Source organism: Sphaeramia orbicularis, chromosome 4 (genome assembly GCF_902148855.1).
Source record: "Sphaeramia orbicularis chromosome 4, fSphaOr1.1, whole genome shotgun sequence".
NCBI classification, from domain to species: Eukaryota; Metazoa; Chordata; class Actinopteri; order Kurtiformes; family Apogonidae; genus Sphaeramia; species Sphaeramia orbicularis.
In genome coordinates this window covers 38,409,236-38,432,779 of record NC_043960.1, presented here as the reverse complement: position 1 = coordinate 38,432,779, position 23,544 = coordinate 38,409,236, and the positions used below count along the sequence as shown (strand labels likewise).

General features: G+C 38.9%; 1 protein-coding gene and 1 long non-coding RNA gene across 3 annotated transcripts in view; one reads left to right on the top strand and one right to left on the bottom strand.

Annotated features, from left to right (window-relative positions):
- Window positions 1-620: 620 nt before the first annotated feature.
- On the top strand, window positions 621-21,723 carry LOC115417824 (uncharacterized). The gene is made up of 3 exons (XR_003935210.1): window positions 621-2,002; window positions 6,188-6,193; window positions 21,711-21,723. It is a non-coding gene; the product is annotated as an uncharacterized LOC115417824 (long non-coding RNA).
- The window catches only part of ell (elongation factor RNA polymerase II), a 42,143-nt gene continuing 20,836 nt past the window's right edge, over window positions 2,238-23,544 (bottom strand). Inside the window, exons 3-12 of one of the 2 annotated variants that reach the window (XM_030131930.1) lie at window positions 17,899-18,020; window positions 16,631-16,794; window positions 13,320-13,573; window positions 13,084-13,208; window positions 8,866-8,947; window positions 6,756-7,368; window positions 5,559-5,625; window positions 5,267-5,438; window positions 5,100-5,144; window positions 2,238-5,010 (exon numbers count right to left, since the gene is read on the bottom strand). In XM_030131930.1, the coding sequence (XP_029987790.1) occupies window positions 4,906-5,010; window positions 5,100-5,144; window positions 5,267-5,438; window positions 5,559-5,625; window positions 6,756-7,368; window positions 8,866-8,947; window positions 13,084-13,208; window positions 13,320-13,573; window positions 16,631-16,794; window positions 17,899-18,020 (1,749 nt within the window). In that variant the 3' untranslated portion in view covers window positions 2,238-4,905. The remainder of the gene's footprint in view (window positions 5,011-5,099; window positions 5,145-5,266; window positions 5,439-5,558; window positions 5,626-6,755; window positions 7,369-8,865; window positions 8,948-13,083; window positions 13,209-13,319; window positions 13,574-16,630; window positions 16,795-17,898; window positions 18,021-23,544) is intronic. The other variant, XM_030131931.1, reaches the window with a different exon arrangement.

Here is a 23,544-nt window from a genome sequence, read left to right as displayed (position 1 = left end):
AGCCACTAAAAAACTGAAAGGCTCAGCCAGTCCCTGACGAATCACCATCACACAGATATGGAGACACATGATCCATAACACAGAAGCACAACGCTAGCAGAATTAGTAAGAGGTGAGCAAACTGATAAACTCAGATTATTATTTAACCTTTATTGTAGCAGGCACGTCAGTTGAGAACCAGATCTCATTTACAATAACGACTTGGCCAAGAGGCAGCTGAACAGGCAGGTGAAACAGAAAATCTCATAATATTTGATGTTAGGAACTGTGGGCAGGCAGTGCTTTGTCTTATGTAATCCTGAATCTACTGTCACAACATCTAATCAATATGTTTGTGTTGCTTTGCTCCGTCAACTTATAACCTATGAAACAAAAATAAAATGCTGAAGACGGGAGTGTGATGTGTGTGTAGCTGAGTCTTGCTATTGTGCTAAAATGCCTTATCCTAAAGATTTTGAGGACCATACCATGATTCTGACAAATATAGTTTGAAACCCGTTATTTTTTAATTTCACTTTATGTCCCTTAACCTCCTAATATATACTGTACCTTACATTGACTTCAGCTTATATTCATTTTGAGGAATTAATGCTGACTAGTAATATTAACATATCACAAGCTTTTTTTAATTTACTGAGTCTTTGATGAGCTCACCCCTGGTTACAAAACTCCCCAAGACTCCATTTATTAGAGGTGAGAAATGCTTTCACTCTCAGCACGTCATTTCATATGTGTAAGGTCAGTAGTACTGGAGATTACCGAATGAAGAAATAGCCTTGTGTCTTAATATACACGTGTAAAAGTGCTGATCAGGTGTTTAAGATGCAGATTTTAGATAGAAGTGTGTTCATTTCAGTGCACAAATCCAGACAAATTAAATCCTGCCGGACTAGTAAAACCTCAAAAACACATGGAGGAGGAGGAGGGGGGCTCGGTTTTTCCTGTGTGTGTAAACATGTCAGTGTATACCCTGCTGTATGTTGAGGAGAGGGGGAGATGGCAGACTGCCATGACAAACTCATTGACCCCTCCCCCCCCCTCCCCTCTCCAGCTCCCTTTAGCAGTGGTGAGGCCAAGTTTGGGATAGGAGCCAGTAGCAGCATAGCAAGGCTGCACAGCTCCCAGCGTTGGCCAACTGGAACACAGTCGCTATGTAGATTTCTGGGATCCTTCACAGTGTCAGATTTCAGTGATCCTGTCCTCTCTGTTGCCTTGCAGAAGCATGTCCTGCTCCTGCTTCCATGCCAAGACCTTTTTTGGGATACACACTTCAAGCTAATCATCTAAACATTTGTCATACGTGTATGGTATTTACATGTGGTATAAAAAGATGCATGAATACAAAGGAATGAGAAAAATTCCAGCTTCCCATCGCTCATTTGCAAGCAATCAGATTCTAGGAGGCATTAATAGTTGTGCAGCCGTTTAACTCTAAGGTAGTACTGCAAACTAGGAGAACAAAGAGATCTAAGTGTTTCTATGCAATGTTTTTTTTCAGCAAATAAAAGGTGTGCCAGTAATATGTGGCAGCTTTGAAAACAATGTGGAATTACTGCCATCTACAGGACATCTAATGCATTACATGTTTAACTTTTACAATCGAGAGAAACTGTAAACCATGTCATCAAAGTGTGTGTCTTTGAAAGGCAGGTAAAAAGCTACATCAAGTTGTCAGTCTCTCATTTTGCAATTAAAAAAACCCTGTATATCTTACCATCTGTAAAGCCCGTAGAGTAGGAATCTGATTTGTGATACTGTAAATGTACTTTTAAGGCCATGGCATCCAGGCTGCATGTCAGCACTGACCCTCTAAATACCCTAACACTCAAAGTTTTTGTAAATGGTTAGCCTCACAGCATAATTTCTCCAAGTCATGTTTTTGGCCAAATTGTGATATCTGCATAAAATGAAGTAGCAGTGTTAGGGGTAAAGTTATGTAGATATCACAAGTTGGCCAAAAATATGACTTAGGTAATTATGCTATAAGGCTAATAAAATGAAAGTAAATCAAGTATTTTAGAACCCAATGAATAATTTGTTGCCATATGACTGTGAATACATGAGAAACAAGTCAAGAAATGTGCCCCAAGTTCCAAATTCAGCTCAATATTTGCCATAATGTACCATTTTTTATGTTACTAAACATGTATTCTTGGGGGGTACTTTAAAAAGTTCTTGTTCTAAAATAAAGACAAATAAATAAAAGGAGAACAACCAGCAGCTTAGAATTTCACAAATAAGGATTTTAAAGATTTTTATTGAAACAAAGATCAATTTCAGTCCCAGTCCCTTATGGTTCTCAAAAAGCGTGCTTTGGGTTTTAGCGCCAACATTTCATGACTCTTCTCCAAAGCCCTCTTTGCTTATACAGCAGCATGTATATATTCAGAAAAAAGAAAAGGAAAAAAAAAACAAACCTATACAACAGGTCATTTTGGCACAATCAACTCTTACAACAGTACTCCTGTGCTGGCATTTAGTTACTTTCAAACAGTTTGCTTTCCATCAGAGCAAAATGTCTTTACTGCGGAACTCATTCACAATAGAGCTAGACCATAGTAGAGGTGTAATATAGAAATCACATCCGATTTTTCCAGAAAATATACAGTAAGGATGGTGTAACATGCCTTTCTTGTTGAAAGTTGCAGTATTGGGCAATGTTGAGTGTTGATTCTGGCAACAAAGCGTTTGCCTTTTCATGCTGTACCTGCTGTTCTTCCCCAAATCTGCCCTCATCTGCCTGGACTGAGGCATTTTTTTCCCAGCGTCACGGATGCAACCTCAGTCAAGACTCAGCATTTGTCATTGTTATGAAGGGTCTCGGAGCACTTGCCTGAATGTAGTGTTTGCATTTTTGCTAGTGGTAAATATCTGAAACCTGACATTACAATGAAACACTTGAGCCCAGCCGTACAAATCCCATCTGATGCAAAAGGAACCTCCTTGGACTCCTCTGAAGAAAGGATTGTAAAAGAAACCATAATACTAGAATTCACAAAGTAAGTTGAGAATACTGTGATATGTTCCTTTGCCAACATTTGGTAGAGCTTTGTGTTTCATTTGACTAAGTAGACACTTTGGTATACATGCTGGTCAAAGCCATGTCTAATGGATCACATAATAATTCAGTTGGACTAGGCCTTTGCATGGATCTTGATATCCTTGGGCAGTTTTTTTTTTCAAGTAAAGATACAAGGATTGTTCATTGTAACACATTTTATAAAGCATGCACTCCGATGGACAAAGAGAAAAGTCTCATTAGGACAAAACCCAGGTAACAGCAAGATTGAGAGGAAAAGTGCTGATTTTCATATTCACATAAAAAAAGGTTGATATAAGAAATGCATTTGCTGACTAAACTCGCCCCGCTTGTTCGGTCATCCGGTTAAGTTCTGATACAGCATTTCTAAAGTGTCTTCGGAAAACACTGAGCGGATCAGACGCTTCTCAGAGAGGAGTGCCGATTAATAAATAATTTGCAGGCTGTCCTTGCGAATGTCTGACATCACATTTAGAAAGGCAAAACTGGCGGGCATTCCTTCTCTGAGAGGTCATAGAGAGCAGGACGTCCACCAGACTCAAAGTGATCAAGGATGGCTTCATTTTAACAGTCGTCTCGATGGACTATTGTGGGGTTTGATGAGCGGGAAAAAGACACTGTACACAAAATTGCTTTACCATAACTGAAACAATGATTACTCAGAATATCAAATCTGTGGTTCAACTCAAAATACAGATTGGAAAATTCTGAAAATGAAGAGAAGCGTGCAGATCTGCATCGATTAAAAGGATCTTCTGAATTGCACAGAACAATCGTGTGAATGGATTTTTCAGATAATGGAATCAAGATGATATTGCTACAAACGCCACCATGAAATAAACCAGAAAGACAACAAATTAAGAGCTCAATACGAATCATGGTTCTACTTGCACAAAATGATGAACCACAACCAAGGACCACTGCTGTAACTGTTGTGAGCAATGAACAAGCACTGCAGCTCATCATGACTGAGTGAAGGGGACTGTGTTCAAAGCTCTGCCTCAAGTCACTGACAGTGACTGGAAACTTCCACACGTCCCCATTTTAAGACATCTGCACGTAATTTAGAAAAGAAACGCCAAGCGCACAAACCTGCGTCTGACTGTGTGCATGTAGAAGCATTGCTTTGATTTAATCAACAGTAATATTTGTCTCTCTTTAAGAGAAAAACATTAACGCCAACAGATTGACAATTAGATGGGCAAGGCAGCTTCTGAATAAAATACTGGCTAACATTCAAGAAGTGAGGACAGAAAACAAGAGACACGGCTTTTTAAGTACTGATATTGAGGAGTGTAAAGCAGACTCATTCCTCAGTTAAGTGTAAAATAAATAAAAAGAAAAACAGAAATAAATTCAACATCACAACCATTCGTTTAACTGATGCATCATTCACTTAATTTTTTGTAACTCAAAACAAATTTGTTGCATTTGGCGCACAATCTGTGGATTTCATCTCTGCGTCTCCTTCTGTCCAGTTTCAAAAGCAGGAAAGATTATTTGGATATCTCCCAGAGTGTGGAGGTATCCAGGTTTTAAATCTTTTACACCTCTGTGCACTATAAGCAGGGTTGGCTGTTGAGAAAAACAAAGCCACACAGAATCTTTTTTGTTTTGGATGCATTGTAACTAAACAGAAGGATCTGGCCACACCGGGCAAAGACCCATATTCCGAAAAAGAAAAAGGAAAGAGAGAAAAAGATAATGTGTCCTGCTTATTCCTCACCAGAGCCTTTGGACCCGGTGAAGATTATACTCTCTTCATGGCATCTTTCAAGAGAACATTTTTAGAGCAAGCGGAATCCAGAATTTTCCTTTATCTTCTTGGTTTCCAGAGATAACAGGGAAATAATTCCTAACTACTTTCATAGTAGCTGTTGATCATACTCGGCAATAAGTCTCTTTATATGTGCCAGTTTGTTGTGTAGATATTCACAGCGGTTCTTCTCTTGACTATAGTTGGGATTAGTCTGCAAGGGATACGAAGAAGCAGTCACAGTTTGTTCTTTTACACAGTTAATACATGTCTTTCAAATATGGTTTGGAGGTAAAAACCTACCTTTTTTATTTTATGATACTCTTGAAGTATTTGATTGTGGATTGTCTGTGAAGAGAAGTTACAAAAAAGGCAAGCAGTATGAATCAAAGTGTACATATTAAGCCACTTTATTTAAAAGTGATGCTTATACATTTCCTATTTGTCAGTGTGTTCTTCAGGAAGTGTACCTTGTATTTGTCTGTGCCTTGCTGGAGCTGTTTCAGCTCATTGTCGAGCACAGTGAACTGCCGAGTGATGCTCTCTATCCGAGCATGCAGACCCCGGTACTCAGTGTACTCAGCGTTGAAATCGTTTTTATACCTCTGACGCTGCTCTGGAGAGCCAATCACTGTGTATTTCCTAAAGCAGGAAATCAGAGTTAATGTTCGTGAAGTTCGACATTTAGAACAATAATAGAGGGGCATTAACTGAGTAATGGCAGCCACAATTACGGGTTTCATGAAATTTGAAAGTACTCACAATAAATAGTCTGCCTTCTCAGGTGATGATGAAGGAATACTGGTACTGTTGCACATTCCATTTAGATCTGTAAGAAGGTATCATTAAAAAATTGAGTAAGTTCATTCTGCATAAAGCACATTGCACTGAGATAAGGTAAAAAAAAAACCCAAGATCATTCATTAGAAGTGATTAGTGTTTATAGCAATCTTTTAAATGTGACATCCTCTGAGATGCACAGATGGATTCACAAGAGTGTGTTTAAGGTTACTGAAGGCATAAAGCTGAACAGCAGGGGTCTCCATTTAATAAATGAGTCATCTACTGGTCACATGTTGCTTCACCTACACACAATGATGACTAGGTGCTGGTTTTTCCCATTTGAAGCTTTTATTCAGAAATCTCTTATCTGACACTCAAGTTCAACAATAAAAAGTTTTTGCGCATTTATATCACGTTTTGCTCAACAGACCATTGACACTCTGGATGGGAAGCTCAAATGCTGTTATCAAAGGACTGTTGTGTCACTGCTGGGTGAGACAATGAACAATGAAAAAGTCCAGAGGGGCCACATAACTATTATGATGGCTTTCAAGGCATTAAATGTAGTTGAATCCTACTACCATTAGACAAAAACTTATGTTTGATAGTGTAATGTGATATAGTAGGAAAGGTGTAAATTAATTCTGAAATACCAAAACACATCTATTTAAGTCTAGAAGAAAAACACAAGGGATGTGAACAAGCTTGAAATGTAATTGTAACTGTCTTGCTGGCATTTTACCAGAACATTTGAGAACTGTTACTTAAGTGAGAAATATTTAATGACACGATCTACACCGCAAAATATTCCTGTGTTCTAACGACTTTGTCAGGTGAAAACGCTGCAAGACAGCCAGCTGTTATATTCAGTGCAAGGTAATTTTATCTAAAATGTAGGTAGGTTCTAATGCAGTGGGTATCTATTGGTGGGTAATTATCAAATTTATTGTTTGTCCTGGATTTTCCCCATCCATTGCTGTATGAGTTGCTGAGCCATTGGCAGCAATGATATGATGACAATTTGTCAGATGCCTGTGTTTATGCAACTGGAACGCAGGAGTTGGAGAATATGTAAACAAACAGCATTTGAGTGTTACGTGCTGTGCTTGACGTCAGAGGGAACTGGCAGCTGTGTGAATATAGTCTATGAAACAGTTGGAAGTGTGTCATGCTCACCTGTGCTTTTGTGTGGAATACTGTTGCTTTTAAGGTTTCCTGGGTTTATCTCACAGGCTCTATTCGGCTCAGGCACACGTTCATGAATCTTCCTCTCCTTATCCTTTTCTTGCTCCCTGTCTTTTGCTCTCTCTCTGTCTTTGGTCTTCTCCTTGTCTTTATGCTTTTTGGACTTCTTCCTTGACTTGTTGTTGAAAGATGACGGACTCTTGTCCCTAGTAACGTTCAGGCCTGTGTGTCCAGGGGAAGACGTGATGATGGTGGGCGCCGACAGACCTGCTGATCCCAAGAAGAGTGCTTGGCCGAGTCTCTCAGACATCGCTGTATCTTGAGAGTCACAATCACGCCCATTATGGCTGGAGTCATTACTGACGTCCGAAAGTGCTTCAAACGGGCGAGGGATGTCCAGCACAGGTAGCTGCTGTGAGCTGGACGTCATGCCACTGTCTGATACGGCAACTGCCATTCCTGACGGGGCTCCACCCACCTCGCCTTTCCCGTTGGATGAGCTGAGCTTGCCATTAACTGGGGCTGTTGCAGCCTTGTTGGCTAGGTGTGATATTCTGGGCTTTTTGTTGACAAGAGGGTCGATGAAGTCAGTAGCAGGCCGTTTCTGTCCGAAATAAATCAGTTTTAGTTAGGGAGTAATAAAAAAAGAAAAAAAAAAGGTTCATTAGGAAGTCAGTTCATTTCAGTGAGCAAAAGAAAAACGTGACCAGTAAAAAAACATCATGTGCTGCACACTTTTAATACCCCTCAGCCTAACATAGTGATTACGTTGTTGAAAAGACATGTCGCCGTTTGACCTTGAAAAAGTAGGTCATGGTCACCTATTTTCAATAGGCTTCTGCTCCATGCCAAGATGCATCCACAGTATTAATTTGGTGCAGATATGCCAGTGCATTCTCCAGATAACACAAATACATTGTTGAATGGACAGACAGACAGACAACAAAATGATTACAATACCCCTGCGGCCCAAAGTTGGCCGAGGGGTAAAAACAAGTGAGAACAATAACTGGTCTGTGGTGAGCTGTGGTGGACAAAGGAGCATCATCTGGTATAAACAGATGGATGGAGAAGGTGTCACAGAAACTAGAAGATCTGTATTCTCAGTAGCAGTGATAATACAATGACTGTCTTCCCCTCACAATAATGAATCTGAAACAAGCAAGATGTAATGAGGAGCTCCATTAAGCCTACAATACTCCTTGTTTGAATCAATATTAAGCTGGTTAATTTGAGTGGTAACAGTTTCTTAGTGTGGTCGTTATCATACCCTGTCATTCTTGCAGATCTCTCTGATCAATTCCTCACACATTTGGGATTAGCATGAATTTAACCTCCTGTGGGACTCTTTGACAACTGACACTAAAAAAGAGCCTCTGGTTTGATTTGCTTGTGTGTTTGTGCAGTCTGTTTACTAAAGGAGGAAGAGGAATGGAAGGTACATACAGCAGGCGTCTGAGGTGAGAAGAGCCTGAGAGGAAATGGGTATAAATATAACAGAGCAGCTCCACCTTCAGCCTAAAGGATGTGTAAATAATGTGGAAAGCCACACCAGGTGTGTTTTCTTGGTCTCATCCATGAAAAAAACATCACAGCCAATTATTTATAACAATAGAAGTTGTTGTAAAGAGATGTTGCTAAACAGACTGTTTTGAGAGGGCACTGCTGCAGACCAATCAGATGCAACAAGACCCTAAGTGTGTTATGTTTATTCAGTGAAGTTCCCTATAATGATGGGTTAATCCTTCACTCTTCAGTTTGTATAGTCTCGAAACAAAACAAGTAGAAACTTGTGGAAATTTTATTTGGAAAACAGAATGCTTCTTTAGCTCTGTTTCTTACCCTCACACATAATGTTGCCTATATCACCACATTCTGCTGACACCGTGCAACCAAGTCTATATGACGCAAACTCATTTATGGAAAAGCACATGATCTGTTTTTTTCTTTTTTGCACACTTTTACAACTTCACTTGAAATACAGTTGACATTTTATAGAAACTTGGCTACAGTCCTGAAAGATGAGTTAAAGAGTAACTAGGAAAGTGGAGTGAAAACCTAGGAAGGGGAAATGTGAGGCAAACAGATGTAGGATGCTTACCTGAGATGGCGAGCTGCTGGCCAGCTCTTTGGGTGGGCTCTCAGGAGGAGGGGCGGTGTTGTTCTGGGCCTGATACTGCTTCCTGAGAGGGTCAACACATTCATACATGCACAGCAACACAAACACAGAGGAACACAAAGTTTAATATCATTTATGCAAAATACTAAATAAATCTAACTTGGCACAGACACTTGATAACTATTGTTTTACTTGCCCTGTGAATGAGTAGCTACAACAACTAAAAGATTGAGGAAGTCCTGAATAGAGAAGTATGTGGCAGCCCAACTAACGACAGGGGTTGCAAATTCATAACCGCTATGAATTCCTTCTGTAACACATCAGAATCATGCCTGTCCTCAACTATGTCACCTACAGTTTCCTGAATAAATAGAAACGTAAATACTCAAAAAAATAAATGACACCATAATGATCCATTTAGATTGACTGTAAAAAACATGAATTTTCACTCCTATCTTTTTTTAAAGGCATTCTACTAGTCAACTTTCGATTCATATCCTGATATTATTAAAATAAATACAGGTTTACCTAATACATGATTGTGCTGTTTATTTTTTGCTTTGCAGAGGTATAACAGAACATCATGTATATTTATTTAATGGTGTAACATTTCTGGCTGACCTAGTGAGCTCTTTCCTCTTCTTTGCGTGTCATGTCACTTTCTCATTTGGCAACAGGGAAAAAATATCATGCTCCAAATAAGACTCTTTTCAGCCGTGGCGTTAACCCGAGTGAGCCAATGAAATATGGCAGCTCCCATACAAGGTGTGAAGTCACACAGGACTCATTGAGATCTGATGACTTGGATGGACAGAAGGACTGCCTCCTTGGCTGACATCATCCTTAAGCAAAACTGTGCCCGTCAACAGCATGACATTAACATTTTTAAAATTATGGTGTGAACATTTTGGAAAGCCCACATAGCATATTGTGATATATTATAAATTATTTATAAATATATTCTGATGTACAGTGCTGAGAGCAAATTGGAAGGATGCTCCACCACTTCTTTTCCCTTGATGAGGGAATAAAGTATAATGTTTTAGACAATCATACACAAACCAATTTTTGAGATTCATTATAAGTAATTCAAGGGAACCAATAAAACAAATAGAATGGATCATATGAGTATTTAATGTGTATTTATTATTTCACATCATCTCATAAGAGCAAAAGCCATAAAAACATTTTACCTTACAAGCTGCTGGTTGTTTTTGAGCCACACATTTAAAATTAAGTTTAGTAAGAAATATTACAAAGCTACACGGTTAAATGCAAAATGAAACCCTGTGCTATGTTTTATGCTGTAAATCAGCTTATTTATTTGACTATTGAGGTAGCAAGCGAACTCTGATCACAAGTGAACAGTCTAGATGCATGGAGACACATTTTAGTAACAGGTGTGAACAGATACATGTGATCTGATCACTCAAGATGCATGTTAATGCAAAGCCTGAACACAGCCTATCTAGAAGCAGGGATGTTTGACAATAAACACACCACAAAGTTGCCTACATTGTCATTCAATGGAACTGAACTGCATCTGCATTCACACTAAATAATCCCAGGCCTCTTCCACATAGTGGCATAAGGGCGCCATGTTCAACAATTATCAACCAATTGTGATCACATCAACTAGAGTACAAAGCATCAGATTTACAATGATGTGCTAAATTTTGACATCTTTATGTACCAGTGTCCCTAAAGGTTTCTACAAGTTAAATTTAAGACTTTATAAGACCTTTTTAAGACTACTTAAACCAGAACTTAATGCCCATTTCACAGCCTATTTCATGGCCATATTGGCTAAAATTACTGACTCCTAGAAATTAGGAAAATGTATTTATTTACTCAAACACCTTGAGTCCCACTGTTCCAAGTCATTTCTCACTGGGAGCTGCAAAGTTAGCAATAACTGCTTCCTACTTTCAATATAAAGTGTCGGATTGGAATGGGTGGAACTGAGTCGACTAATGTTAATTTCATTGAAGCTTGCACAATTCCCAGACACATTTAAACACAATACAGTGAATAAGTTTATGGCAACATAACTTAAGACCTACCATATCAAATTTAATAGCTTTTAAAGACTTTTTTAGGAATTAAATGCAGATTTGTAAATTCAAGACTTTTGAGACCTCCCGGGAACCCTGCATGCAGCAGTCAATTCTGTCACACAACTGTGACAGCACAAGTAGTGTTGCAGTATAAAACCCTATACTAAACCCATTTAAGATACAGAAACACATTTTAATGAGAGTTGTAAAAGAACACACTTCACACATTCAGATGCTGCTATCACAGCTGAAGGCATTATCAGTAGGGGGCAGTTGGGTTCACCAAGTCTTGTCAATGCCCCACCCTAGTTCAGTCAGGGTGTGTGTGTATTTGTGTGTCTGTGTGTTTGTAGGGGACATCCACACAGACAGGCAAGAGCTACAAGTGAGACAGCAGGCCGACCGATATGGCTGAACCTTGGACCAGTGCCACCGGATCAGCGTGTGCTGGAACACTATTGCATCATGTGCGTTCTAGTCATGTTGCTGTGCTACTCCTGCGTGACTGAGTGTATTAGCTCCAAACTCTGGAAGACTGGGAAAAGGGAGGGGTATTAGGTGGGAGGTTATGATTGTTAGCTGATAAACTAACCAAAAGTGCTTAAAGTACAGTGAACGTATAAAGACAAAAATGGCGTGGAATCATGTGGAAATGCATTCTTCTTAATTCAAAGTTGTGCACACAGAAATGCATCAGAACTATGATGAGTCTCATGATTCGGTTTTTACTTCTTAAAACTTGTGTTTCCCAGAGGCTGTAATTTGTTATAACTGGAAAATAAATGAAATGCGTAAACACTATTAAAAACTAAAATTCCAGGAAAAAATATTTGTCCGGGTCAAAGTGGAAAGTGTTTTGTGTGTCTGTGTGTCCTCTAGTTGCACTTAACATATCTTGAACTCTTTTGGGAGGAGAATATCAGATTTTCTCCTCTAATCTTATGGCATTTTACACCAGGTTTCATTCCACACATGTCAAATGGTTCTTCTTGTTTGGAATTCTTTTTGCCTTCTTGACTCACCTGTAGAAGCCATTTAGTTGTGATTTCTTGGTGTTTCCAGACCTGATATCCTGCACATATTACCTACATTCTCTTGTGTCTTAATAACAACACTGAGAAATAAAGATATATGCTCATTATAACTCTACAAAAACAAAAAGCTAAGGGTTGTCCTAGACTTTTGCACAGTACTGTAAATGCTAATAAGATGTAGAAGTTTAAAAAAAAAACATTACAGAAATGGCTTAGCAGCAGTTTTTCCTTTTGGTGGACTTGGTGTTAACACTGTAGTTACCACAGGCACAACGATGGTTATCGTGGCAAATAGAAGCTATTTGTCAGTCCACCACTTAAACAAATTAAGCATGAAGCAAGCGTTCCTGCCTGATCTATATTTAGGTAGCTGGGAGCTTGCTTTTCCTTAGTGTCCCAGATCCTGAGAAACCAGATTTTTCCACTGGGAAGAAGGCCAGGAGCTCACGCTGTCAACAAATGGGATACTATGGGGAAATTCAGTGGCGCACACAGAAATATTCCTGGGGATGCAGAGACTCACACCTTTGTCTCTAAAAACATATAAAATAAAAGGATATATCTGCACATTCAGATTAAGGTATTTTATAATCCCTGACAACAGTACAGCTTCTATACCATAACTTTAACAGGCTACGCGAGATAAAATAAGCCAGACACTGTGCATGCATGTCTTTCCTTAAAAAGGGAGACGTATCACTGCAGTAGTTGGCAACTGTTAAACTTTTAAAAGCCAGAGCCATCACTCTGTGGGCTTGCTCTCTCTCCGCACAAACAACAAAACAAGATGCTCAGAATCTGAGGACCTCTAGACTGCCAGCACCAAAAAGATATATTCACAAAGACTGCAAAATAAACAAAATCTACTAAGAGCATTTTGACTTAAAAAGAAAGATTTTCAAGACTACATCTGACTGCAAATAATAAGCAGATTAGAGACGTATCATTCACATTCACTTCCATGTTGACTATGCAACTTCAAATATATTTCAAAATACATTTTCTGTTCCGCTACTATTACAGCATTGCAGCAATAGGGATGCTAAATTTATAGCTGTGGAAAACTAAAATTTTTGTGGGTATTAAAGTAATCCACATTTCTGACATACCTAAAGAGGATTCTCTTTAGAAGCTGCTGGTCTCCTTCTGTGTAGCCTGGCCAGTCCTTCTGAATCTCCTTGTACAAAAAGTCCTTCAATGTGAAGGTGTTGTCTCTCCCGTTCAGGTTTGCTACCTGCATTTGAACAGAGCCATCAATGAGTCTAAAAGCATGTTAAGCAGAGGGTCTCACAAACAGTCTGAAGGTGGAAAAAAAAAACTAAGTCAGAAAGTGTGTATGTGTGACCTGTTGCAGGTGGCTGTCCAGGGAGTCCTTGTCTAATGGTGAGAGGCCGTCTTTCTGCAATCTTAAGATCAGCTCCGGCTTCTTGTAAGGCTTCAGGGCCAGCAGGTGAATGAGACGTTCTCTAAGTGGCCTGTTCTGCGTTGTGCCCTTCTTTAGTGTACTGCTTGAGATGATGACGGGGCGAGATGTCCTCCGTGATGGTGCAATATCTGAGAGGCCAGGTGCCGGTTTCCGGATCTGAACCTTCTTACCTAAATTGAAGAGAAAAAAGAACCTTTAGTGTCCCGAGCACTTTTCTTCTTACAGTCTGCACAGATAATATAGAAAAACTCAAAAAAATCAACTATATAAGCATCCAACATTTGTGCCCACATTCACAGCTTAACACACAGACACATACAGATTTTTTTTGTCTTTTTCTTTGCACTTGTGTGTTATATGTTGCTGCTGTCAACTGTGAAATTTCCCCATGGTGGGATCAATAAAGTCCTATCTCATCTTATCTGTGTCATATTTAACGTAATGGTTACATGAATGAAATTTCTGCTAAAAAAAATCTTCCTGTCCTTTTTCTGAGACCAGATGGCAATAATGTTCAGTGTGAATTCAGCAGGTGTTCCAAGGCACGTCACAGCACATTCACCCTCTTCTTCATGAGTACCCTGTGCTCTCTTCCCCTCAATTGGCCCTGAAAGCAAATGAGAGGGGTCCAGCTGTGGTCTGACGACTGGAAAGAAGACACACAAGACCAGTTTTTTCAATGCGTTTATTTCATAACAATAGAAGTAACTGTGGCTGTTCAGAAATGGCTGGATTCTGACGGACGTGGTATCCTGGATCTGATCAGATGGTGGACGCTGCCCTCGCTCATGTAGAGATGGAGCACAGAATGTTAAACGAGTTCGACAGCCTGGAGCATTAAGCACACGAGCCGCGGTACCACTTAGTGCTGTTGTCCTGTAAGGTTTGCACCTGCTATATCCTCCATTGTGAAGGGGCATGTGTGGGCTCACCATAGTGGAGGGCCCTCAACAGCTCCTTACAGGCAGAACGGTAGATCTGGATAGCAAACTGGTGTAAAATGTATTCAGAACAATAGAAGAGGTACTGCAGTCTGTTACTATAGAATGTAGTCTATGTTTATTACCAGCTAGGATTTTTACTCTTTAAATACTTGTCTTGTGTTTATGCTGCAGAATAACATAATAATAAATAGGGGTAAATAAAAGGGGGGTTTCCATTCAATATTGTTACATGTGAGGGATTTTTATCATTATTGTCAGCTGTGTTTTTGTGAGGATGTCATCTCTGTTCTGACTGTGTGCACCTTGGTCATTCAAAGTTCAACTGACCGAAAAGTCTAAGTACAGAGAGTGCTGTAAACTACACAGATTGTAAAGCTCAATGAGGCAAATTGGTCATTTTGGGCTATATAAGTAAAAAGACAACTTTAACTAAAAACTGTAAACTCTATTTAAAAAATAACTAGTGTGGGCACACCAAAAAGGAAAGGTCACTAAGACAAGGATGGTTTAATAAACAAACCCACAGTTTATTTTAACTTACAATACAAATTTAGTTGACAATTTACAGCTAAAACAATCTTTGGCTGAATAGGATTCATCATACCCACTTGTTTTCTTAAGAGCAGAAAATAACTATACTCTCACCAAGTAATATATTTTTATATGTCAACATCTTTTAACTCTGTAGCTGATAATGGTGGAGAGAATTGGAAGATGAGTCACACTGGTGCATCACACAATAATCTTTACAGCTGCTGTGTCCACCTGAACTCACCTTCTGATGCAAACAGCTATTATCAGCAGCTTCTTATTCTGTTTTAAGGTGATTCACACACAGATGAATACTGTGCACTGAGGATTAAAAAAAGGATCGGCCCCCAAATTTTCTGATTCAGTGCTGAACAGGGCATTGGTTTACACTAGATTTCTTCCTATAAAGGCAATGAGGCAAGAGTATTTGTGGTGCTCTGCTTCAACAACATCATGGGCCAGGTGTTGTATACTGCAGATCAGACACAAAAAATAGGAAGTTGATGTACAAGTTCATGTCAGCTTATGTGTGTCTAAATTAGAGTCATGAGGTTTTAGGGAGATCGGTGATCTATGTATTATTACTACTGACCATGGAGGAATCGACCAGTATCAAAGTGAACAGGGTCCTGGTTAGAGCCGAGGTATTCTGGCAGTGTCCTGGCCTCCTGCCATGCACTCCCAGACCCAAACAAACTGTCAGGACCAATGTGAGTCCATTCACCAGTGAAGCAAGGCTACACAAACACATAGTCCATTTGGGTGATTCTTTTCATGCCTTCACTCATATTATTTTTTTAAACAGTTGACAGAGAATCCCTTTAGCCCCTGATGTGTCTGTGATGAGTGTTCCGAATACATGATTTATTTTCAATATTCTAAAAAATTCAACCGTTTGGTCAATAGGAGAAATTTCCAAATGCGCTGAGAGAATAGACCTTGTGCTTTCCATAGACATCTGAGCATGCTCAGTGCAACCGCCGCTGCGTGTGTAATGGGGGGCAAAACACAGAGGAGTGAGTGAGACCAACTTGCTATAAAAATAGACGGTTTAGTTTTTTTTTTTTTTAACAATTTTCCTTGTTTTTTTTACTGTTTGCAGTATTATGGTGATGTTCCTTTATTTATTATTTTTTTTTTATGGTGTTTTGACTGCGCAACTGATTTTTGGAGTTCAACCAGGTGCCAAAAAGCAGCTGGGCTGATTTAGAAAAAAAGAGCCCCAAAACAAAAATACTGGGCCAAATCTCAAATATTTGTTGTTCAGTGTGTTCCAGTTCACAGTTCACGTTCAACATCCTAAATCTCTTATTGATGTACATTCTGAGTGCCTTATTTAGTAAAAACCTGTCAAACTTCAAGTCCTCTCTTTGTCTTTTTCTGTTATTCTACCCTATTTTGACCTAAAAAACACAGTAAAAGAAAACCACTGAAGAAAAGGAACACAAGCACATTCTCACAGCAGCTTTTATGACACTACAACAGACGCGAATTCCAAGCAGCCTGTTTCATTGAAAAAATGTCTCAGGGGTTAAAGGGTTAAATCAGCAGTTTAAAGAAATATTGAATAAATATTAAAAGGTTTGAGGGAATTATGAACATCAGTAATTCAGCTCTATGCACCCCATGTGCCTCCTCTACTAGACTCAAGTTATTAAACACTGATGTTAATGAGTCTCCGTTGGAGAAAAAACATACCAGCTGCCAAGTGCGCATTGTGTGGTCTGCCTGCATCAGTATCGTGTCTCTACATACCTACGTATCTGCCCCCAGGTTTGATGACAATGGCACTCCTACTGCGAGTCTCCTCCTCAACCTGGGCCATACTTTCCCTGGCCTTCTGGTAGGAGTCGTCTGTGGCACATACTGTAATCTTGTCCTGGATTCCACCCAAACAATCCAGCTGAATGCTCCCTTCACTATAACAAAAGAAGAGACAGAACTTAAGGATAGAGTGAAAATGAATGTGAACAGGAGAACGGACAATGTAGGGACATAATTGCTACTCACTTAAGCAGTTTTAGAGTAACCGGAAGAACCAATATTTTGCTGTATTTTTAAGCTTTTTAAAACGCTGAAGATAAAGATTGCCGCTTGAAGATAACCAAAGTCTATTCTTTGCATTGGCATTAAATATGTCTCTTTAACAGCCCATCCCTTTACCTACAGAACAATTATTTCTTCAATTTAATTTCAACTTTCAATTTCCAGCAACAACTATATAAAGTCCCATCCTTGACTTTGCTCCTTTCCTCTTACTTTGTTGAGAATTTGGAAAAATAGATAATACTGACACACTCACTGGAAGCTGAACTTTATTAGATTAGATTACTTTATTGATTAGATGACAATGAACTCTGCATGACCCACATGTTAAAAATATTTACAGAATAAAGGAGATTGAAACTGAGATGGTATGAGGGAAGTAGGAGATTCTTGTTGTTCCCTTTTTTTTTTTTCTTTTTTTTTTTAAACTTCCTTCCACTTCAACAGACATCTGTTCCTATTCATTCGAATCAGTCAGCATTTCTTGCACATGTGAGGATAGGAGAATGTGTGCAGAATATAGTTAAAGGCTCTGATGCTAAAAGGGGGTTGTGCTGGTGCAAATAATGATTGACAGATGCTGCAAGAACAGACCATAACAACAAAAGCCCCTGCCTGTCACACTACCATGTATACTTTTCACTTTTAAATACAGAACAACAATTTTCATGGCATTTAGTGACAGTCTCAATTTTGTTTATTGTGGGAGTCAAATGTCATACTGAGAGTCTTGCTGGTTCACCTCAGGTCCTTACTGTTAAAACAAACAACTCCACGGTCTGGAAAATGTCAAGTTTAAGGACAGTTGATTCCCCCCCCCCCCCCAAACACAGTGCTGCCATGGTTTAAACACTCAAACTATTAATATACACTGACTCTATGGTTAGTGAATTTTATACCCCTGGAGAGACAAGAAAATAGTAGTGTGTTGTACAAAAAATATAAAAATGATATGGTGTAAAACAGTTTGCTCTTACTTGGTGATGTACTGCTGGATGCAGTCAAAGCTGCCCTGGGGGTTGTCTCTGCCCACATTCGACAGGTAGAAAGTAAATGTTTGCAGTTCACTAGAATTTTCTGACCGTGGTATTGAAATTTTCTGTTGAAGAAAAAAAAGAACACACACATATACACACATTAAAACATGAGAATTCTCTTTGAAATAAACAGACTGTCAAAACATCCCAATAGCAGTCACTAAGTAAAGTAATTTCTTGCATTCCATTCCCTATTTATAAACACAAACTTTTCACTCAGTCTTGTAAAGGCACAGCAGTGAGCCTTAACTATCTCTTTACTGGCATTAAGAATAGTGAAAAACTTCAATTATACAGCTAAATAAAATGCAGTGCCTTGTCTTCCTCAAGCCCATAACAGATCATTTCAGCACCATGCGTGTTTGGAAGAGCCACAAGTAAATTATTATAACAGAGGTATTTCTGCAGTCGTTGGCCTTCAACAGTTTTACACAGCCAATTCCATCGCCATAATAATTACGTGCCTCTCATACTGCAGGTGTTGCTTTCAGAAGACTACGAAAGAAGTGGAGTTGCCCAAGGTCATCTGGAGCTGCCGTCCTCCACAAACCTCTAATCACTAGGAGGCTGCTAAACTGAATACTTTATCAAGTGACAAATGAAAGCAAAAACTTGCAACATAACAGGCACTGGGTGAAAACAGTTAACATTTAATTTAATTTAGTGTTGGCCTTAAAAAAAATAAAAATAAAAGAGCCTGACCCTTAATTCGAGAGGTCTTGCAGAGTAGAGTATTTCAAGCTACTTTCACACACGAACTGTGATGAATAAGGGAAAGGAGTGTAAGACTGATGACGAGGTTAGGCAGAGCTAAGGGTTGTGTTTCCAAGAGGGCCAGGCTGACTAACCCCTGCTCAGATCCGTTTTCCGTGTGTGAATTCAAGTGGTTTCACAGACAAGGACTGTGCATCACACTGACCGAGGGCAACAAAAGAAAGCTGGAGTTACCAATGAGATGGTTTTGGATCCCCGGTACAGGTTCTCTTAATTAGTGAGTAGGCCATCCCAATTAAACCTAGATCAGAGGCTCACCCTGTGACACAGACTCCTTCATCAGCACTGGGGATGACATGTGGTCACACTGTTGGCAGCTCAACTCTGTTTACCTAAAGTCTTAACACGTGTGAAGGTTGCAGGTGGCCAACTATAAATACACAGTGTCCCTTATGCACTTTCCTGTCCCTGTGCTCGCAGTTATCCATCATGTTATACTTCATTATAACATAATGGAAGGTGCCTCTGCTATACCAAAGCTTAAGGAAACAAAATCAGCCTTGCATAAAAGTAAGTTCAGTCATTTGCTTTTTATTTTTATCATTACAACAACTAGTCCAGGGGTGTGTATTATGAAATAAGTATAACAGTAGGATACCTTTACATTAACTGGCTCTAAAAAAGCCTAACAATTGGCATCACATTAAACAGTGTCACGAAGGTAGTAATCAACTACTTCTGAGACTGCCTGTAGAAAAAGGAACAAGGTTGACATCAGATGACGATTCCCAAACATGGACAGGTCCCTAGTACAGCTGCAAATGAACTAATATGAATGTGTGATGGTGTGAATGTGATAGTGAATGGTTGTTCATCTGTATACATCAGCCCTGCCATAAACTGTCCACACATTCAGTGTATACTCTGCCTTCATCCTATGGTCACTGAGGGCTTCAGCACCTCCTGCAACCCTCCAGAAGATTAAGCACATTGGAAAAGTAGCTAATTGTTATGAGTATTTCTTTTTATATAAAAGGGAAAAATGTCCCAGTTCTCATTCCAGTTGTTAAATTTGACATAGTTTGTGGTTTCTTTACTCATCCATGACAGTGGATGGGTAATGGATACCTTTGGGTAGCAGCTAAAAGAACATATACAACTGCAGAAAAAAATTATTAGACTACCCATGTTTTCTTCCGTTTCTTGTTCATTTTAATGCCTGATACAACTTAAAGGTACATTTGTGTGGACATATATAATAATAACAAAATAGCTCATAAGAGTTTAATTTAAGAGCTGATATCTAGTTATTTTCCATGGTTTTCTTGATAATAACCAAAATCATTTAAGTTCTTACATTAATAGCTATAGCATTGTACTGCCAAAATCAGTGCTTTTAGGCATTCTATGTTTTCTTTCTGTCTGTTTTAGTCACATGATACACACGGGAGTTAGTACTTGATACTTAGTACACGAACACACACATGTACACTACTGGTCAAAAGACTTGCTTACTACGACCACTGTCGAGTTGTGCTTGAAGCTGTTGTCCTGTGAGTCTCCTATCACTCACACTGTTGACTCTCAGAAACTTGTCTTCTGATTCTGTTTTGTCTTTGGGTCTGCCAGACCTCTTCCTGTCAGCATTTCCCCCAGTTTCTGAGTACATTTGATGGTGAAGGAAACTGGACTTACTGACACCTTGACTTTCTTGGCAATTTCTCTGTAGGAAAGACCTACATTTTTAAGTGTTATGATGGTCTGTCTCTCTTCTATTGTTAATTGTCTTTTCCTCTTTTCCATTTTTGTAGTAACACACTACTTTCTGCAGTACAATACTGTTCAAATAATGCTCACAACGGTATGGTACCAAAGTGTGTTCCAACACTACTTTTATGCAGACACAGGGGATTGGAAGGAATTCACAAACGTTGGGACACCTGTAGGAATTGGTAGCACCAACTTTCGAGGCTTGATCAACCTCCACTGCTGCAGAACTGCTTTAAGTTGTTAACCCATTTCTTATTCACCTTTTTGTATAATTCTGAAATGTACATTATTTTTCAGTTTTGTTTAACCTTACCTTTTTTTTTTTTTTTTTTTTTTTACCTCTGGCAGTTCACCACTTACCTTTGTACCATTTCAAGCTGTTCATTGGACTTGAACTGCTTGAATTTCAATACAAAATTGGAAAAATTGGGGTGTTCTAAAACTTCTGACCGGTTGTGTGTGTGTGTGTGTGTGTGTGTGTGCATGTATGTATGTATGTATGTATATATAAATATATATATATATATATATATATATATATATTTGTATGTTTTGATATCTCACAAAAAGGCCAAAGGATTTAGACATTCTGCATGTTTTGTCTTCACGATAGCTTCTAGCTGCATGACACACGTGCTCACTCGGAGCAGGTTATATGTTCAGAATACCTTACCATGGCATAGAGAGTAAACCACCTCTGTTATACGAAAAACCACAGATGACTCAGAAGTTACCTGGCTCGTCACTTAAACCTGCTTCAGGATGCAGGTACCGGGTTCCAACCAACAAATGATGTCAGCTCTTGAGGTGTTTTCCCCTCATTCTAAGAAAATATGTTAATATCTCAATATTCCACTTCATTTCATCTGCTGCTTCTTCAATCCTGTCCCTGCCCCTAACAAAAAAGGACGGTCATCCAAGCCTGACACTGAGGCTAAAGTGCAAAAAAAAAAAAAAAAAAGAAGCAACTGATGCAACTGTTTGCAACAAAATATATTACACAATAATTTTGCTGTGCAATGTGAAAAACAGCAAATAAAAAAATACATAGAGCCAGTCAGCCTAATCTCAACTGCAAAATTTATATTAGGGGCATAATATGAAGAGATGAATATATATCATTTAAAAAGTAAAAGCCATTCTGGCCTTAGTATTCTGCAGTGCAGACATAAATGTAAAGCTAGCAAAAATCTCTAACCATAAGACCATTCTGGTGGAAACAGAGGAAGTGGGTTGAGTGCGTAAATCCAGAGATGATAAGGAGGCAGAGGAACTGACTGAAATGTAAAGCACTAGGGAGTGACTAATTTGTGACAATGTGACTCACTTTGTAGAGGATGACAGAGTGACAAGAAATAGGAATTATTCATGCATGTAGAATCACTGGAAAGAAACAAGGTAATAGTTACAGTTATTGTAACAGACCAGGAACCAGGAAGACAACGTGTGTCTGATGTTGACGCATAAAACAAGCCTCACTAGGAAATAATATACAATGGAGAAAATTCAGGACACATGAGGCAAGACAGTCAAATAAAATGTGTAACATGGAAGATGGTTCTTTCTGAACAGCTTCATCCTATAGACTGTAACACAAGAAAAATTTAGTATTGGATACAGTAAAGACCTATTTTTATTTATTTATTTATTTATTTAAATCAGTTTTAGTATATCTTATCTTGTATATCTATATATATTTTTTACTAGTTTAATCATATCTTGTATTTTTACCTATATTTTTGTACAGCGCTTTGTCATTGTAAATGTGCTTTATAAATAAACTTGACCTTGACCTATTTCCAAAAACATCCAAAAATTACCGTCTTCATTTCAAATGTGAAAGCCACAAAACCTAGACATAATGGAGCAACAGAAATGAGGAGCACAAATGAATGAAACAAAAAAGATCACAAACACTGTGAGATAGTCAGGACCAACGCTACAGCACACCACCTCTGCACCAAAATGATCTTTTTACAGGATTTCTGATATGTACAAGTACATTTAAAAAAGGCTGTCCAACCACCCCCTCCTTGCGGTGCCTGTAACTAGCCCCATCTTCTCATTCTGCATGGCATCTAGCAAACAATGCTTCTTTTCATGCTGGGGTCGCTGAAGAGAGATGACCTCCACAAAGTTTCTGTAGTCTTGTCTCTGAGGCCAGGGGCAACAGACAGAGCACAGACACAGCAAACGGGCATTGACAGCATACTTATGTAGATGTGACTGATCAAATACTTTGCATTGCCTGACACTGCCTCATATTTTCTATAAGATGTAAATCATAAATTAACTACATTGTCAAATCCAGGGCACACAGAAAGTAGACTATGCATACAGTTGTGCTCATAAGTTTACAGCAGAATTTGTGATTCTTTGGCCGTTTTTCAGAGAATATGAATGATAACACAAAAACTTTTCTTTCACTCTAGCTAGTAGTTTGGTGAAGCCATTCATTATCAAACAAATGTGTTTGCTATTTTTAAATCATACTGACAACAAAAACTATCCAAATGACCCCGATCCAAAGTTTACATACTCTAGGTCTTAATCCCCTGTTTTGGCCCCTTTAACATCAACGACAGTTTGAAGTCTTTTGTGGTAGTTGTGGATGAGACACTTTATTTTCTCAGATGGTAAAGCTGCCCATTCTTCTTAGTCAAACACCTTCAGTTCCTTTAAAATTTTGGGTTTTCTTGGATGAACTGCAGGTTTGAGACCTCCCCAACCTGGCTCAATGATATTGAGGTCAAGAGACTGAGATCACCACTCCTTCACCTTCACTTTTTTCTGCTGTAGCCAATGACAGATTGACTTGGACTTGTGTTTTGGGTCATTGTCATGTTGGAACATCCAAGACCGTCCCATGCGCATTCTGTCAGGGTATGTAAAACTTATGAGCACAACTGTATGTATGCGCTATCTTCTTGTGTTTGAGAAGAGGCAACCAGCTACAATTTCAAAGCCACAATCTGTAATGTTTGAGGAAGATGAAAAGAAAAATTAAGATGAAAGGTAAGGAAAATGACTGTAGATGGTGTTTAGTAGTACAATTCAAAGAAGGCAAAAACTGGCCAAATAATTGAGGCCATCGATGCTGGT